Below are 19,293 nucleotides of genomic sequence, written 5' to 3' on the forward strand. Positions count from 1 at the left end.
ACATCCTTGTGCCAAATTTCATTGAGATATCTCAAAATTTGAGGGACTAGTTTGCGTTCAAACAGACAGACGGACGGACGGACAGACGAACATGGCTGTAACAACTCACTTCGCCGCCCTGATCAATTCGGTATACTTGGTGGTGAGTCTATCTTCTATATTTCTCAACGTTACAAACATCGGACCAAAGTTAATATAACATTTCATGTTCATGAAAGGTATAAAAAAAACCTGATTACATTCACGACGGCGGCTACAAGCGACATCTGTAAAATTATTTTTACACTTGTTCTTATGAAGGTCGTTTTTTCGGCGCGACATAGTAGTACGACAATCAATCACAAATGCCGTTGCCGCCATATTAAACCTAATTCTATTTTTGGCAAGACACATAGAGTGGGGTAGAAGCGAATAACAGATGATATATGTTAGTTAAAATCATGTTTTAACATTAATATTTTTTCTATATTCTTCCCCACCGTTTGCTATAATTTTTATTTGTGGGCGCCGCGTTCAAAACCTAAATATTGGCAATGTGAGCAGCCTAATATTAATTTGTTTCAATTTAAAAAATTGTTGTGGATTATGCACAAAACGTATTATGTAAATCTACTACGATCGCAGTAAAGTTCTAACCCTGATCGTACTCAATCTTGAGTTTAACTACGTCTTCTTTTTTATTTTAGTTCAGTTTAATAAAGAACGCTGGCGCGTGTACAACTCGACTTGATTTATATGAAAAATAAAAAAATTATGATACATAAGCTATGCATATAATAATTGCTAAAGTAATAGGAGTCTAACTTAAAATCCAACAAATTGAAAAACAGTATCGATAAAGATATTTGTTGAATACAATCGCGTGATTACTTATTAATTTAATTATTACTTCTTTGTGTTTTTGTGTTCGAGTTCACATATGTGATTAAAAGGCCCATCATAAAGTAACGAATACATTTTGTGATAATAAAAATGCTTACTTCCGGCAAGAAGTTGCAACACATAAATCTGCCGTTTATTGGGCGCTGGTCATTGGTTTTTGAAATTGTTTTATTTTTCTTGCAATCAGTCAATTGTAAGCTATCCTATATTTGGATAAATTTATGTATACATAAGTTGATATATGTATCGGTGTATCATACAATAACTGCATAAGTTAACATAAGAAAATTTTAGATAAATTATGAATGCTACGCTATCTGCTGGATGCTACACATGCATACATATGTGCTTTGTGGCGCATTGCGATAACGACCGAGGTATATTTCCTAATCTTGGCGGGCGTTATTTCTTTTTTTGAAAAATAAATAATGCTCGTCGGCTTTATTTGTTTTATTGGCAAATTTTGAAAAAGAGATTGAAAAATTGAGTTTGGATCAGTCATGGGCGTTTCAGCAGGGCAAGTATCCCGAACACATTGCGAAAATCGGCAAAGAACAGATGCTCTATCACACCACAAGTAGCTAGATCACCCTCTTAAGTCACTGCACCTCAACCCATCGAGCATCTATGGAAGAACCTGTGAGAAAATTGTATCGAAGGTGACAGCAATGCTTGTTATTTCCATGCCACGCCGTTAACAATTCGCAATAAAAGCAAATGGAAAGCACACAAAGTACTGGAAATTTACAACAAGTCTTGCACAACTAAAATATGAAATATTTGCGATATTTCGGCCATATACTTTTTTGTTGCAACAATCTTGTTTTTGTTTTTTTCATTAAAAATGACAGTATAACATATCATTTAAAAAAAAGCTACACTGTGTCCCCTGAAAACCCCTTGAGTATATATGTATCTGTGTATAATGCAATAACTGCTTAAGTTGACATAAAAAAAAATTTTTATTATGAATACGACGGCATAATCTGTTTGATGCTACACATAAATAGACTAATTCAGACCCCTCTGACCTAATAAACAAATTCCATTTATAATTTTTTATAATTATAACCATATTGGATATTCTGACGAAGACTTAAGCTCCACTCAAAGTTGATATCAAGATAATTAAAAATCTTTAAAACCGTAATTGTAGTTGCAAAGATTTTTTACGAAGTTGCCCATCTTTTACAAGCATCAAATAGAACTGCGATGAAGTCAACGTCTTTTTTATACTCAGCTGAGCAGAGCTCACAGAGTATATTAATTTTGTTCGCATAACGGTACCCCGTAACGGCATAAACTAATCGAGATAGATATAGACTCGATTGTCAAAAAATAAATTCATTTAGCCATGTCCGTCCGTCCGTCCGTCTGTCCGTAAACACGTTAACATGAGTAAATTTTAAGGTATCTTAATGAATTTTGGTATGTAAGTTCCTGGGCAATCATCTCAGATCGCTAATTAAAATGAACGAAATCAGACTATAACCACGCCCACTTTTTCGATATCGAAAATTTCGAAAAACAGAAAAAGTGCGATCATTCATTACCAATGACGGAAAAAGCAATGAAACTTGGTAGGTGGGTTGACCTTATGACGCAGAATTGAAAATTAGTAAAATTCTGTACAATGGGTGTGGCACCGCCCACTTTTAAAAGAAGGTAATTTAAAAGTTTTGCAAGCTGTAATTTGGAAGCTGAGTATGTAATGTTCGGTTACACCCGAACTTAGCCTTCCTTATTTGTTCCTATTTTGAAAAAAAAAAAACTCGAATATCTTTGAAAGAATGTTCGGCTCACAGCAAATATCTAAACTTAAAAAGAAATGATATCGGGACCATTACAAGAAAACAAGAAAAAGTTTAATAAGTTAGCATCGTCACTCCTAATAGCCGGAGTATTAGCCTGGACATGAGCACAGGACGTGCTCTTTCGTTTCCTCGCCCAATATGCACTTCCACTGACTACACTCAGAGAAAAAATCGTTCTAAAACGAACGAAACAAGTTCAAAATTAAGAACATTCGTTGACAAAAGTCTGTTAAGTACGTTTTTTCTTAACTCGTGACCGATGGGCTTGTTTTAAGAACAGTTTTTCCAAGCACACCGTTCGTATTTTATCACCAGTTTGGTATTGATGTATGAACCTTCTGTGCTCATTTCAAGCACTACTTCGGCTTGATTTAAGATTTTTCGTCCTCACGCTTCGAGAACGATTTGGGGTCGATTCAAAAATTTTCGGTCGCAATTCAAGAACGGTCCGTACTTGATTTGGTGGGAGGGGAAAGAATTTTTTTAAATAGGTACAGATTTATTTTTTATTAATAATAATTTTTTCGTCATAAATAAAAAAATATTTATAACAAAAAAATGTTTATTAAAATTCAAAAGTTTAAGGAAAAATGCATAATATGCATTTTTCATACATTTCTCTTATTGAGAAATTATTCTTTTTTGGAGACGTAATCTGCATATATACTTAAAAAATTTCATAACAAGTTTGAGAATTACCTGTGCATATGTGAATGGAACTGAACGAAAAATAAGAGTTAAAAAAATAGAACATAAAAAAATTGTTTTAAAAAAATTCAGAGTTTGACGGTGATTGAACTTGCGCCACACGATCGCAACCGCAAGACCATAGCTGCTCGGCCACTACAACTGCTTGGTAGCTCATGCCGAATGTTGTACTTAACATTGTAATGCTCACGAATTGTACCGTTTTTCTTTTGGTTGAACTTAGTTTAAGAACATCGTACTCAATTTGATAACATTCGTTCTCATTAATAGAACATTTTTTCATAATTTAAGACCAGTCGTTCTCTTTTCAAGAAAATGGTGTCAGTTCAAGAACAAGGTTGTTGTTTTAAGAACAGTTCGTTCGTTTTTCAAGAACAAAAAAGTAAGAACATGAAGAGCTTGAATTGAGTCCGGTGGTGCTAGATTTTAGAACGGCGTTTTTCTCTGAGTGTAGGCCTTATTTGAAAGCATGTGAGACAAGAATGTGGTGTTCAGTTAGAATTTCTTTTTTTAGTGGCAAAAGTAACTTTTTTATATAATATGGATATCAAATGAAAGCTGCTGATGACTGCTTTAGTACAGTGTACTTTTCATACCTATTGGTGACTAGGGTTTCGGGATATAGGCCAAAACGTGGACCCGGGCACCCCTAAAATGTGTTTATACAAAATGGATATCAAATGAAAGCTGTTGATGAGTGCTTTAGTACTGGGTAATTTTCATATCCCTGGGTGATTAGGGTCTCGAGATAAAGGCCAAAATGTGGATCAGGGTAATAGTAGGATGTGTTTTTACATTATGGGTATCAAATTGAAGCTGTTGATGTGTGCTTTAGTGCAGAGTAATTTTTATATCGCTGTATGACTAGGGTCTCGAGATATAGGCCAAAACGTGGACCCGGATACCCCTAGAAGGTATGTGTAATATGGATAGCAAATGAAAGCTGTTGATACGTGCTTTAGTACATAGTAATTTGTATATCGCTGAGTGACAAGGGTCTTGAGATATAGGCCAAAACGTCGACGCGGATACCTGTACAATGTGTGTGTATTATGGATATCAAATGAAAGCTATTGCTGAGAGCTTTAAAGTAATTTCCATTGTAATATTCGATTTAGTAGCATCAACCTGGCAAAACTGATAAATAAGCATGCGAAGCCGAAATAAAGACATGAATTAATAATACCCACATACCTATATATGTATGTACCTATGTACGTCCTATTCGATTTGCCTGAAATTTGGTGTATCCATTTGCCTGTATTAGTATTTACGATCCTTTTTTCCGGGAACTAGACTAGAGACGGACTGGGATTGGGATTAGGACCACCCTCTGGGACTGGCAATAACAGATGAAGGAGAATGAGAAGAACTTGAGAGAAAAGAAAAGAGGGTAGGAGAAGGAGAATGAGAAAGAGATAGAGTGAGACGAAATAGAGATAGATGAATCGAAAAAGACGGAGGGAGGAGTGAATAAAAGATTAAGAAAAATATAAGAGGGGGGAGGCAGAGTTAGACGGAAAGAGCTTATTAAGATGTATGCAGATAGACCAAATTTAGGGCAGAACAACGTCTGCCTGGTCTGCTAGTATTTACATAATTTCTTCGCGACCAGTTCTATGCAGAATTTCATATATTACAGTCTTCGGGGTTATTTTCAGGGCTGCCGTAATGTTAAGCAATGGTAGCCTGCATACCGCTTCTAATTTCTTGAGGTTGGTAATTTTTTGTTTGGCTGTCCACCATACAAAGGCTACATAGGCCCCATGTACACCCCAGCATTATTTTACATGCATAAAGTATCGTAGAGGCTACCCTCTCTCCTCCCTGCTGAGGTTCCATGACATTATTTTCTTGCATGTTTCATAAATATTTTCTACATGGTTTCTCTTGCAGGGTCACCCAGGCCTAGTCCGAATCCGGACCTTATACATACCTCTCAGTAAAGAAGACCATATCTGGTGGTGTTGAGTAGTTTGCTTTCGGGAAACCAATCATGTTTATTTCTGCCATAAAGAATTTTTTTGAGCAAAAATAAAAATTTTTTCCGAAAAAATTGCCAAAAATTGTTTATTTTTTTTGTGGAAAATTATGATTTTAGAGCTTATGCATATGTACATACGTAATATACAATTTTTATAAGAAATAAATATAAACGGGTTATTTTTTTTTATCAAAAAAAGTGAAAACTGGGAATAAAAAATAACAGTTTAATATTTTTTTTTACTTTAAAATAAATAATGTTAATAAATTTTCACCACAATTTTTACCACCGTCAATTGAGTGCACCTATCAAGTGATATTATCTCATTAAAACAGGATTTTTTCATTATTAGAACTCTTTGGTGCGTCTACAGAAAACGCAACAAAAAGTAAAACTTCTAATCATACCTTAACATATTCCGATCAGAATTCAATGTGATATAAAGAACATTGCTGGATATGGGACCAACATATCGCACACCTAGATCAAAACAGTGATATCAATAAATCGCAATGTTTTTACTTACTTACTTAATTGGCGCTTAACTATATAAACGGTTACGGCCGTCCAAAAAGGCGCGTCAGTCGCTTGTTCGCTCTGCCAACTGGCCCCAGTTGGACACACCAAGGGAGCTTAAATCGTTTTCCACCTGGTCCTTCCAGCGGTGTGGGGGCCGCCCTCTTCCTCTGCTTCCATAGGCGGGTTCCGATAAAAAAAAACTTTCTTACCTGGAGCATCAGCTTTTATTCGGATAACATGGCCTAGCCAGCGTAGCCGCTGAGTTTTAATTCGCTGGACTATGTTGATGTGTGCTTAAAGTCCGAACAACTCATCATTAAATTTTCTTCGGTATTCACCATCGCCAGCGCGTAGAGGTCCATAACTATTTCGAAGAACTTTTCTCTCGAACAATCCCAGGGCCGCTTCACCTGATGTAGTAGTAGTAGTATTATTTATTTTTTCCAAAAAATCAGATACAGAGTATGACTTATGCTTTTGCGTACATTGATACACTTAAATAAGTAAATTAAAGAAGCGACAATAACAGAGTATGTTGGGTGTCCACCGAGTGTTAAATAAAATACTAACAACTAAGAAAAATTCATTTAATAATAAGTCGCTAATTTTAAAGGTATCCGCGAGAAACATGGCCAGAGCCTCGAAGTTAAATGCATTTAAACTGCCAATCACCTTGGCCAATCTAAAGTTCTTTCGCCAAAGTAAAGGGAACGAATGTTGTTATATAGCGGACATATGCCAATAATTGGCTTCATCTGATGTTGTCATGGAACATGCCTCTGCACAATATAGCAGGAATGGAACGATAAGTGCCTTGTGGAGCATGATTTTCGTTTCCCGAGAGAGGACTTTACTTTTCAATTGCCTACCTAGTCCAAGGTAGCATTTATTGGCAAGAGTGATTCTTCGCTGGATTTCAGAGCTGATGTTGTTGTTAGTGTTAATGTTGGTTCCCAAATAAACTAAATCTTTTGCTATTTCGAAAATAAGGCTGCCAAGAGTAGCGTGGTTGCCAAAGCGCATATGCGCTGACTCTTTGCTCGATGACAGCAGGTACTTCATTCACCATCAAACCCATCTTTACTGCTTCTTTTTCCAGTTTTGAGTAAACAGAACTTGTGACGCGGGTGTTCAGGTCGACCATATCAAAATGGATAGCATATGCCAGCAATTGCACGCTTTTATAGAATATTGTTCCAGAGCGGTAAAGTTCTGCAGCTAGTATAATTTTCTCCAGCATCAAATTAAAGAAATCGCACGATAGGGGATCGCCCTGTCTGAAAACTAGTTTCGAACGGCTCGGAGAGGCCCTTCCCAATTTTGACTGAGCTGATGGTGTTGCTCAACGTCATTTTGCACAGCCGTATAAGTTTTGCGGGGAAAGTAAATTCAGACATAGCGGCATATAGGCAGGTCCTTTTCGTGCTGTCGAAGGCGGCTTTAAAATCGACAAGAGGTGATATGTGTCGATTATTTTTTCGCAGGTTTTTTCCAACATTTGGACCATTGTGAAAATTTACCAGGTCTGAAGCCGCACTGAAAAGCTCGAATCAGCCGATTCACGGTGGGCTTCAATCTTTCACACAATACACTTGACAGGAGCTTATATGCGATACTAAGAAGGCGTATTCCGCAACAGTTGGCGCAGTTTGCAGAATCCCCTTTCTGGGCAAAGAACACTTAGGTTCCAATCGTCCGACCATATTTTGCAAAGAAGCTGATGCACCTTACCAACTCCGCTGCCGTATTTGAATAGCTCCACAGGTAATCCATTAGCGTCCGCGTCCTTTTTGTTTTTTAATCTGGTTATTGCTATTCTGACTTCGTCAAAATCGGGTGGGGGGGGGGACATTTATTCCATCATCATCGACTGCGGGGTCGGGTTCGTCATACCTGTGCGGTACATCGCTGTCTCCATTTAGGAGAGCAGAGAAGTGTTCCCTCCATAATATAAGTACTCTCTGGACATCGGTTACAAGGTCGCCGTTTTTGTTCTTACAAGAGTTTGCACCGGATTTAAAGTCTTCCGTCCGTCGCCAAATTTTTTGGTGAAATTTTCGGGCGTTATTTCTGGTGGCTAGTAGCTCAAGCTCCTCGTACTCACGACTTTAAGTCTGTGCTTTATGTCTGTGTCTCCGGTATTAATGAATCGCGTATACCGTTCGGTTATTGAACTGGAAAGTCAGGAGATACACATACATAGCTCCGAAATTTCAGATTTTTGAGTTAGCTCGTTATTAATCTATGTGTGCGATGTCGAAACAATACTTACTCCTTGTGACAGCTACAAGTTGCTTTGCAGTACAAGACTTGTCCATACCTTTTGCATCGCTTCCTCTTCATGCATTAAGCTTACGAAATACATATTTCTGACCTTATTTTTCATATTTTATTATTATCAGTTTTTTATATTTTTTTTAGCACAAGAAACCAATATAAATGGGACCAAAAGCTGGAATGTGACCAATTTAGATCGTTTGCGTCTTCAATTGTTTATCAACTACGACAAGAACTCACATCCTACATATCATGGTGTACCAACTAATATTACATTGGGCATGTCGGTGAATTACATTGATATTGACGAGATAAATGGGAAACTAGTTTTACATTCCTGGCTAAGGATAGTAAGTAAATAAAAAATTATGTTTTTTTGCAAAGTTTTTTGTTACCGTTCTTATAAGGGCCTTTCTCAGATTTTATTCAAACCCATCAAAAAACTAAAATTTCTCCATTTTTTCAAACTTTTTTTGTTACATTTCATCGCTGCGCTCACAAAAACAGTTACATATGTATGTGTTTTCAGTAACTTTTCAGGAGATCAAAAAAACTTATTTCTGGTGTCCATTTGCAAAATTTTGCAAATGTCGTATTTTTGAAATATTTTATGGAAAGTATGTTATTGATGTGTGAAGGAAAAAATCATGTTTTTAACCCATTACGACGTGATAAATATTTGCACCGTTTTATACCACATAGCTGCTTTCAAACATGATTCAAATTTGCTTCTGGCGGTAGGGAAATTTATGAAATTTTTGCCGTATTTCCTCATAATGCTTACGGAGATGACCCTTAAGGCCCTGGGAGGTATAGCTTCATCAATCAGATGTCTGTTGGGATGCCCATGTTTATGGGTATTCAACAGGAACTGTTTGTTCAGAATTTCATTTCTCTCCCTAATAGGGAGTACTCTCGCCTAATTGTGTACGTGGTGTTCTGGGGACATAAGAAGACAGCCCGTAGCGGTTCTGAGGGCAGAATTTTGGCAGGCTTGTATTTTCTTCCAGTGAGTAACCTTTAGGTTTGGAGACCATATCGGGGACGCGTAGCATGCAATCGGCCGGCCAATTACTTTGTAAGTAGTAACGAGCGTTTCTTTTTCTTTACCCCAAGTGCTGCCGGCAAGAGATTTAAGGATTTTATAACGGCTCTGGATTTTCGATACAATTGCGGTTGCATGCTCTCCAAAATGTGGATCCTGATCGAACGTCACACCCAAGATTTTAGGGTGTAAGGCAGTCGGTAGCGTGATGCCGAAGTCGGGATTAGATAGATTATATTGCACTGAGTGGTGGGTAATAAACGTGAGACCGCCTCCATTTCCGCTCTCGCGATCTTTTCTGTGGACGTTATGTCCAGAGCAGGTCTGCAGGGCAAATCTTGCTGTGTGTTTGGTCTCTTGGATCGCTGCAATGCGGATGTTATGCCGCTTCATTAAATCAACTATCTCCGTTATCTTCCCAGTTAACACATTACAGTTTAACTGCAGAATTCTGAAGTACAACGGGTGAGACGTCGTCACTCTGCGGGTAAGTGATAGGTGACTATGTCTGAGTTGAGGGAGGCCAGGACGCAATTGCTGTCGTGGCCCTGGCACTGGACGTCCCTGGGTAAGCATTTGGATACCCGGTGTAGTTGGGTTTGCGGCCTGGCAGCATGGCGCGATGAAACCCTTCGGGGTTGCTGTCGCTGAGACCAGAACATCTAGGAAAGTGGCACCGTCCAAGGCTGGAGCCGCATTGGTCAGATGTCGCAAACATATGAATTTGACCTGGCCTATGAAAAGGTGGCCTATGACTCAAAAAAGAAATTGCGAGAAACAGCTGTTAAAGATAAACAATGCATTTCTTCAGTTTCTTAGTAGTAGTAATTTTTGTGAGTCATAAGTGACCTTTTCATTTGCCGGGTCACATATTCTGTGCTGGCAAATGGTGGTAGGGACTAAGAGTCTGTTTTCCTGACCTACTCGAATGCTAGTGTCGGGCAGAGGGTGAGAAGAGAACGGGGCGGGGGCTGATGCTCAGCATTGCTACCGACTCTATTGCGGAGACGCAGCAAAACCATTTCCCTGGACCGGGGTCAGGTGCAGGTCCCGGATTGGATTCGATACCCTCCCGGAGCAGGAGAATATGACGCAGTACCGTTGCAAGGATCTGCTCGGAGGATGAAAATTTGTGCGAGGGACGCAACAAATTAAATGGGGTTACACTGAAATGACAGCCCTTGGTCGGGAAAAACTCAGAGTCGCTCCGGTTTATAGAACCGGCTGCCTTGGGAAGCGAGATGGTTTGTAATTATTTTTACATTATAATCAAAGCACTTTCGCTAGCGATTAAAAAAAATTATAAGCAAGTAAATACGTAGATAACCGTTTTTCAGAGTACTTCTAGTACTGCGAGCACATAGCTGTTTTCGATCACATCTAAACCAAAAGAGATATACAAAAACGGCATATGCAGAAATGTGGGCACTATATAGTGATAATAAAATATGCAATAAAAAAATTTGAAAAAAAAAACAAGTAAGGAAGGTTAAGTTCGGGTGTAACCGAACATTACATACTCAGTTGAGAGCTATGGTGACAACATAAGGGAAAATAACCATGTAGGAAAATGAACCGAGGGAAACCCTGGAATGTGTTTGTATGACATGTGTATCAAATGAAAGGCATTAAAGAGTATTTTATGAGGGAGTGGGCCATAGTTCTATAGGTGGATGCCATTTAGGAATATAGCCATAAAGGTGGATCAGGGTTGACTCTAGAATGCGTTTGTACGATATGGGTATCAAGTTAAAGGTGTTAATGAGTATTTTAAAAGGGAGTAATCCTTAGTTCCATAGGTGGACGCCGTTTCGAGATATCGCCACAAAGGTGGAACAGGGGTGACCCTAGAATTTGTTTGGACAATATGGGCATCAAACGAATGGTGTTAATGAGTATTTTAAAAGGGAGTGGGCCTTAGTTCTATAGGTGGATGCCGTTTCGCCATGAAGGTGGACCAGGGTTGACTCTAGAATGTGTTTGTACGATATGGGTATCAAATTAAAGGTATTAATGAGGGTTTTAAAAGGGAGTGGTGGTAGCTGTATAGGTGGTCGACTTTTCGAGATATCGCCATAAAGGTGGACCAGGGGTGACTCTAGAATGCGTTTGTACGCTATGGGTATCAAATGAAAGGTGTTAATGAGTATTTTAAAAGGGGTAATCCTTAGTCCCATAGGTGGACGCCGTTTTGAAATATCGCCATAAAGGTGGACCAGGGGTGACCCCAGAATTTGTTTGTACAATATGGGTATCAAAAGAAAGGTGTTAATAAGTATTTTAAAAGGGAGTAATCCTTAGTCCCATAGGTGGACGCCGTTTCGAGATATCGCCATAAAGGTGGACCATGGGTGACCCTAGAATTTGTTTGTACAATATGGGCATCAAACGAAAGGTGTTAATGAATATTTTAAAAGGGAGTGGGCCTTAATTCTATTGGTGGACGCCGTTTCGAAATATCGCCATAAAGGTGGACCAGGGGTGCCTCTAGAATGTGTGTGTACGATATGGGTATCAAATTAAAGGTATTAATGAGGGTTTTAAAAGGGAGTGGTGGTTGTTGTATAGGTGGTCGCATTTTCGAAATATCGTCATAAAGGTGGACCAGGGGTGACTCTAGAATTTGTTTGTACAATATGGGTATCAAAAGAAAGGTGTTAATGAGTATTTTAAAAGGGAATAATCCTTAGTTCCATAGGTGGACGCCGTTTCGAGATATCGTCATAAAGGTGGGCCAGGGGTGACTCTAGACTTTGTTAGTACGATATGGGCATCAAATGAAACGTGTTAATGAGTATTTTAAAAGGGAGTGGGCCTTAATTCTATTGGTGGACGCCGTTTCGAAATATCGCCATAAAGGTGGACCAGGGGTGCCTCTAGAATGTGTGTGTACGATATGGGTATCAAATTAAAGGTATTAATGAGGGTTTTAAAAGGGAGTGGTGGTTGTTGTATAGGTGTTCGCCTTTTCGAGATATCGCAATAAAGGTGGACCAGGGGTGACTTTAGAATATGTTTGTACGATATGGGTATCAAATGAAAGGTGTTAATGAGTATTTTAAAAGGGAGTGGGTCTTAGATCTATAGGTGGACTCCGTTTCGAAATATCGTCATAAAGGTGGGCCAGGGGTGACTCTAGAATGTGTTTGTACGATATGGGTATTAAATTAAAGGTATTAATGAGGGTTTTAAAAGGGAGTGGTGGTTGTTGTATAGGTGGTCGCATTTTCGAAATATCGCCATAAAGGTGGACCAGGGGTGACTCTAGAATTTGTTTGTACAATATGGGTATCAAAAGAAAGGTGTTAATAAGTATTTTAAAAGGGAGTAATCCTTAGTTCCATAGGTGGACGCCGTTTCGAGATATCGCCATAAAGGTGGGCCAGGGGTGACTCTAGAATTCGTTTGTGCAATATGGGTATCAAACGAAAGGACTTAATGAGTATTTTAAAAGGGAGTGGTGGTAGTTGTATATGTGAAGGCGTTTTCCAGATATCGACCAAAATGTGGACCAGGGTGACCCAGAACATCATCTGTTGGATACCGCTAATTTATTTATATATGTAATACCTGCCAAGATTTTAAGGGTTTTTTATTTCGCCCTGCAGAAATTTTTCATTTTCTTCTACTTAATATGGTAGGTGTCACAACCATTTTATAAAGTTTTTTCTAAAGTTATATTTCGCTTCAATTCGGAATTTTTTTCATTTTTCGTAATTTTCGATATCGAAAAAGTGGGCGTGGTCATAGGCGGATTTCGTTCATTTTTCATACCAAGATAAAGTGAGTTCAAGTAAGCACGTGAACTAAGTTCATTAAAGATATGTCGATTTTTGCTCAAGTTATCGAGTTAACGGCCATGCGGAAGGACAGACGGACGACTGTGTATAAAAACTGGGCGTGGCATCAACCGATTTCGCCCATTTTCACAGAAAAGAATTAACGTCATAGAATCTATGCCCCTACCAAATTTCAAAAGGATTGGTTAATTTTTGTTCGACTTATGGCGTTAAAAGTATCCTAGACAAATTAAATGAAAAAGGGCGGAGCCACGCCCATTTTGAAATTTTCTTTTATTTTTGTATTTTTTTGTACTATATCATTACTGGAGTTGAATGTTGACATAATTTACTTATATACTGTAAAGATATTAAATTTTTTGTTAAAATTTTACTTTAAAAATTTTTTTTTTAAAAGTGGACGTGGTCCTCCTCCGATTTTGCTAATTTTTATTAAGCGTACATATAGTAATAGGAGTAACGTTCCTGCCAAATTTCGTCATGATATCTTCAACGACTGCCAAATTACAGCTTGCAAAAGTTTTAAATTACCTTCTTTTAAAAGTGGGCGGTGCCACGCCCATTGTCAAAAATTTTACTAATTTTCTATTTTGCGTCATAATTTCAACTCATCTACCAAGTTTCGTCGCTTTATCTGTCTTTTGTAATGAATTATCGCAATTTTTCGGTTTTTCGAAATTTTCGATATCGAAAAAGTGGGCGTGGTTATAGTCCGATATCGTTCATTTTAAATAGATCTGAGATGAGTGCTCAGGAACCTACATACCGAATTTTATCAAGATACCTCAAAATTTACTCAAGTTATCGTGTTAACGGACGGACGGACGGACGGACATGGCTCAATCAAATTTTTTTTCGATCCTGATTATTTTGATATATGGAAGTCTATATCTATCTCGATTCCTTTATATATGTACAACCAACCGTTATCCAATCAAACTTAATATACTCTGTGAGCTCTGTTCAACTGAGTATAAAAACACATAAGTGTTTTCGTTAGCGCAGCGACGATTTGCTTCTCAAATTTAAAACCCCTTCTTCCTCTTTTCATTACAATATTTTGTATCAAAATGAATAATTTCTTAAGATTTTATACCATGTAATGAATGAATTCGCGATACATGGGCTTTACATTTAGTTCATTTTAGGAGAAACCTTATCCATTTACTATTCCCAAATTTTCGATGCTGAGAAAAATATTATATTTTTCCAAAGAAGGGAACATTAACAAATGCTCCTTCCCTGCAAATATCACGAGCACTCCATACTCCAAATTTAACCACAATTCAATCAAAAACTATGGTCCAATTAACATTGCAATATCCTAAGACTGTACCCTATACTCACACATCAGAGTAATCCATGGAGTGCCCACAGTCCAATAAACATCGTGTATTGATTACAATCGTTAAAAACGAGCAATGATCGGTTTACAATATGTTCGTTTAGAAACATGCATTGGTCCATTGCTGCATTACAGTCATGGTTCAATTATGTACAGGTTGGCTCATCTCATCAGCTGATTTTATTTATGTCATTGCATGGTCGAAGGGATTGTCAAAAGATGGCAAACTCGAAATGAAACCAACACATTGGCAACATTTTACTTACACATACAAAAAAGCGAATGTTTGGAAAAAATGCTCACAATAGTAAACAGCTTGGATCACCTGTTAAATCGCTGTTCGATTACTTAAATCGTCTGTTCCATAGTAGTTGATTTTGTTTTCAATCGAGCTTGAAAAAAATGTTTAACTAGCTAAAATGTTTCATCATACAGGTTGTGAAAGTTTATCAGGTTCTTTTTTAGCTGCTTTGACATTTCTACTTCTGACCAGAGAATTACAAAAACAAAATACACGGACTGCGTTTGTTTGCTTGTATGTATGTCACCATGTCGTCACGCTATTATTTTGCTATTTTCGTTTATATGCACATTCGGTTATCGAGGTTATGTTGCGAATAGAGTGGAAGGCACTCGCAGGCCGTGAAAATAGGCACTCGAATGGAGTGGAATGAAGAACAGTAGGAAGACCAGAGTTGCATTGGATCAATCATTGTATCAATATTAAAGATAAATTTGGAAAATATAATTAAATACTTGAGTATAAGCAAACATTTTCTTTCAATTACTGCAATTAAGGTGTACAAGATGCTATATATTCCAAAATTATAACATTTTATGTCTGTTTAAAAATTTAACTTCAATTTCCCTAAGATTTCCGTAATATGGCCATTAGTGATGTTTGTGTGTGTGTACAAATTTTGAGCGATCAGCTGTTAGTTGCGCTCCTTGGTAAAGTTTACAATGATTCGAATGTACATTTCATTTGCTCGTTCACAATAGTCGACTGTTGCTTAAGCGCCAAATACACGACACGAACATTTCCGCCAACATTACCGTTATGTCATGTTTCTGCGACCTTTTCTGTCGTGTATGGTGGTGTTTGCCAGTTCGCGCAAATGTTCGCCAAAAATCAAAATATTTTAATTTTTGGCGAACATTTGCGCGAACTGTTCGTGCGTGTATGGCGAAATAGCTCATAATCGTAGTAATTTCTGAACGGAACAGACGTGCGCGGAAAAGTAAAATGGACAATAAAAAATTTCTGAGTGAATTTATTGAAATGTATAAATTTTTTTTACGCTTAATTGCCACAGCGAGCAATATTGCTGCAGCACAATTGTTGTCCGTATTCATCGCTGTCTGAAATAGAACTAATGTTCGGCCAAAAGTTCGTATGGTGTATGGCCAAATAAGCTGCGAACAAGATTGCGGAATGTTCGCGGAAATGTTCGTGTCGTGTATTTGGCGCTTTAAGCGATTTCACCTCAAACCGCTTAGCCATGGTTCAACTATATACAGGTTGGCTCATCTGTAAACCAACAAAATATGTCTGTTCAAATTGTCAAAATCTGTGTATTGGTGTTGTTGGTGACTTAGCACATTTATACATCATTGCCCATAGCACGTAAAAATGACAAATTTAAATATTTTTTTTTGTGGTCGATGTATTTTGAATTCAGTTTTAAAACTGCATTAAAATACAATTTTTCAAAAAAAGTGACTTAGCACATTTGCACATTAAGCTAACGATATGTATTGTGGCGAATTTTAGCATCACTATGTTGTTAGTAAATAAAGGCCCAATAGAATAAAGCAAGCTGCACTCTTGTGTACATGAACAAAGCAATCATCATTTACACACATACATACAAGGCAACGAAGAGACATTTCACAAACACATCTAATCATCAGCCGAAGTAGTTACTCACACATAAGCCCGCCTATGGCTATAAGATAAACATAAACTACAAATATACATGTATAATATACATTGTAAATAGATGGTAACCAATAAAGGAGATACAAAAGTTCTAGAAGGTGAAACGTCTAGACCTTAGGTGAAATATACGAACGAAGCTACGGAGAGTATAAAATCAGCGCAAGCTGAGTAATCAGCAATCAGTTTTGATTTAAAAACGCTATTGGTTGCGAAGTATAATTGTGAAGTACTATTCCCAAAGTATTCTAAATAAAGACCAGTTTGCAATACTGAATATTGGAGTGATTTATTCAACAGTTTAGCGATTCGAACATAAGCAGAAGGTTTCAAATAAGCGGAATTCCCCTAAATTTGTTACAGTATGCAAAACTAAATGGCGGCCACCGTGGTGTGATGGTAGCGTGCTCCGCCTAAGGCATACGGTGTGCCTTGGGTTCACTCCCCGGGCAAAGCAACATCAAAATTTTAGAAATAAGGTTTTTCAATTAGAAGAAAATTTTTCTCAGGGGGTCGCCCCTCGGCAGTGTTTGGCAAGCGCTCCGGGTGTATTTCTGCCATGAAAAGCTCTCAGTTAAAACTCATCTGCCTTGCCATTGCCGTTCGGAGTCGGCATAAAACATGTAGGTCCCGTCCGGCCAATTTGTAGGGAAAATCAAGAGGAGCACGACGCAAATTGGAAGAGAAGCTCAGCCTTAGATATCTTCGAAGGTTATCGCGCCTTACATTTTTTTATTTTATGCAAAACTAAAGTAGGCTGTATGGATTGGAACAAATGATCTTTCAAATTTTTCAACATGTAAAAAATGTTTGTCGGTATACATCAATGCAAGCTAATGGATCGTCCGCATTATCTTGGTGAACTTTATTTCAGGAAAGAGGTAAACATATATTTTATAAGAAGCATTTAGATCACCTTCATACATAACCTTTTTGAACTGTCAGGGGACAGTAATAATGACTTACCGTTTCTGCAACAAGCAATAATAAAACTATCCATGGTGACCACAAGTTATTAGAGACCTTTTTATATTCATTAAATTTATACCTACATTTGTAAACTTAAAAAAAAAACACAAATATAAATAAAAACTACATACATAAGTTAATTTAGGCATTTAGCTAGGAAAAAGACTTCCTGAAAAATAATTTATTGGCAGTAGTCTAAGGGAATTGAAAGGGTGTTTTATATATAATTTTTAAGGAAAATAACAATATCTTCCCTTATATTTCAGGGAAAACTTACCCAAAAACTACGGATAATTTATTTGAAATATACTTGTAATTTACCAGAATTTGAAGCCAAACTTTAAGGTATGTTACTAGTAACTACCTCGGAAAAGGCAGGTATATTTTCATGTAGGCTACCCTAAACCTACCTTTTAATGTTTAGGTATTGTTTTTGTATAATACCCGAAAAATTTCAACAAAATACTGGTATACTCCAGTTTTGGTATTTCCTATTTTAATTAAATAAATTCACATGTACATGAAGTATAGCAGGGTAAGTAATTGAACAGCGATTTAATAGGTGTTTACTATTGTGAACGGTTTTCAAACATTTGCCACTTCCCTGCAAAAATTGTTGGATTACGTGTTCCATTTTTTTCATGTTGGAGTACTCTAACAATACTCCTTTGAAATGCGTTTGCGGACCACCATCAGCCGATCATTGCTCGTTTTTTAACGACCGTGATCACGACACGATGACGATCGAACAGAGTTGCCAAAAGTAAAATATTGCATACAAATAACTGATAATAAAATTTTACTTTGGCAACTCTGATAAAATGCAACAGCGCACTGGTTTTATGTATACATACTATAGTATAGTGAAATATTAGTTTCTTTAATCACGCAAATGCTAAATAACATAAGAATATTCGTAGTATAAAAAATAAAAGTTGTATTGCCCCCCTCTTCATTTACTTTCATTTTAAATTAAATTCACTCCGATAATTCTTTCCGACAACACAATTCCTCTTTAGTACTTTGGCATATGATCCTCTGTGGGTGCTCCATGGAGTACTACAGTGAAAGTACTTTGGAATGTACTCCCACGTATGTACTCTATGGAATACTCACAAACAAAGCGAGAGTGGGATCACCTACTCCTCTCCTAGGACATCGCAATGTTAATTGGAGCACATTTTTTGTATGAATACAGATTAGATTTGGAGCAGTCCTATACTCCCAAAGGAGTATTCCTTACATTATTTATAGGTACTCAAGTTTTTTGAAGGGTTGTATGATTTACACTGGTCAAAGTTAAGCAAACGCCAAAACGACACCGATTGTGGCGAATGTTTGGAAAAAATGCTCACAATAGTAAACAGCTTGGATCACCTGTTAAATCGCTGTTCGATTACTTAAACCGTCTGTTCCATAGTAGTTGATTTTGTTTTCAATCGAGCTTGAAAAAAATGTTTAACTAGCTAAAATGTTTCATCATGGCGGAATCATACAGGTTGTGAAAGTTTATCAGGTTCTTTTTTAGCTGCTTTGACATTTCTACTTCTGACCAGAGAATTACAAAAACAAAATACACGGACTGCGTTTGTTTGCTTGTATGTATGTTACCATGTCGTCACGCTATTATTTTGCTATTTTCGTTTATATGCACATTCGAATGTACATTTCATTCGCTCGTTCACAATAGTCGACTGTTGCTTAAGCGCCAAATACACGACACGAACATTTCCGCCAACATTCCCGTTATGTCATGTTTCTGCGACCTTTTCTGTCGTGTATGGTGGTGTTTGCCAGTTCGCGCAAATGTTCGCCAAAAATCAAAATATTTTAATTTTTGGCGAACATTTGCGCGAACTGTTCGTGCGTGTATGGCGAAATAGCTCATAATCGTAGTAATTTCTGAACGGAACAGACGTGCGCGGAAAAGTAAAATGGACAATAAAAAATTTCTGAGTGAATTTATTGAAATGTATAAATTTTTTTTACGCTTAATTGCCACAGCGAGCAA

The 19,293-nt window shown here is 37.5% G+C and overlaps 1 protein-coding gene across 1 annotated transcript in view; it reads left to right on the plus strand.

Annotated features, from left to right (window-relative positions):
* Positions 1–683: 683 nt before the first annotated feature.
* The window catches only part of LOC137240402 (neuronal acetylcholine receptor subunit alpha-7-like), a 47,983-nt gene continuing 29,373 nt past the window's right edge, over positions 684–19,293 (plus strand). Inside the window, exons 1-2 of the mRNA XM_067766626.1 lie at positions 684–1,075; positions 8,329–8,534. Coding sequence (XP_067622727.1) covers positions 973–1,075; positions 8,329–8,534 — 309 coding nt within the window. The 5' untranslated portion in view covers positions 684–972. The remainder of the gene's footprint in view (positions 1,076–8,328; positions 8,535–19,293) is intronic.

Source organism: Eurosta solidaginis, chromosome 2 (assembly GCF_040869045.1).
Source record: "Eurosta solidaginis isolate ZX-2024a chromosome 2, ASM4086904v1, whole genome shotgun sequence".
NCBI lineage: Eukaryota > Metazoa > Arthropoda > Insecta > Diptera > Tephritidae > Eurosta > Eurosta solidaginis.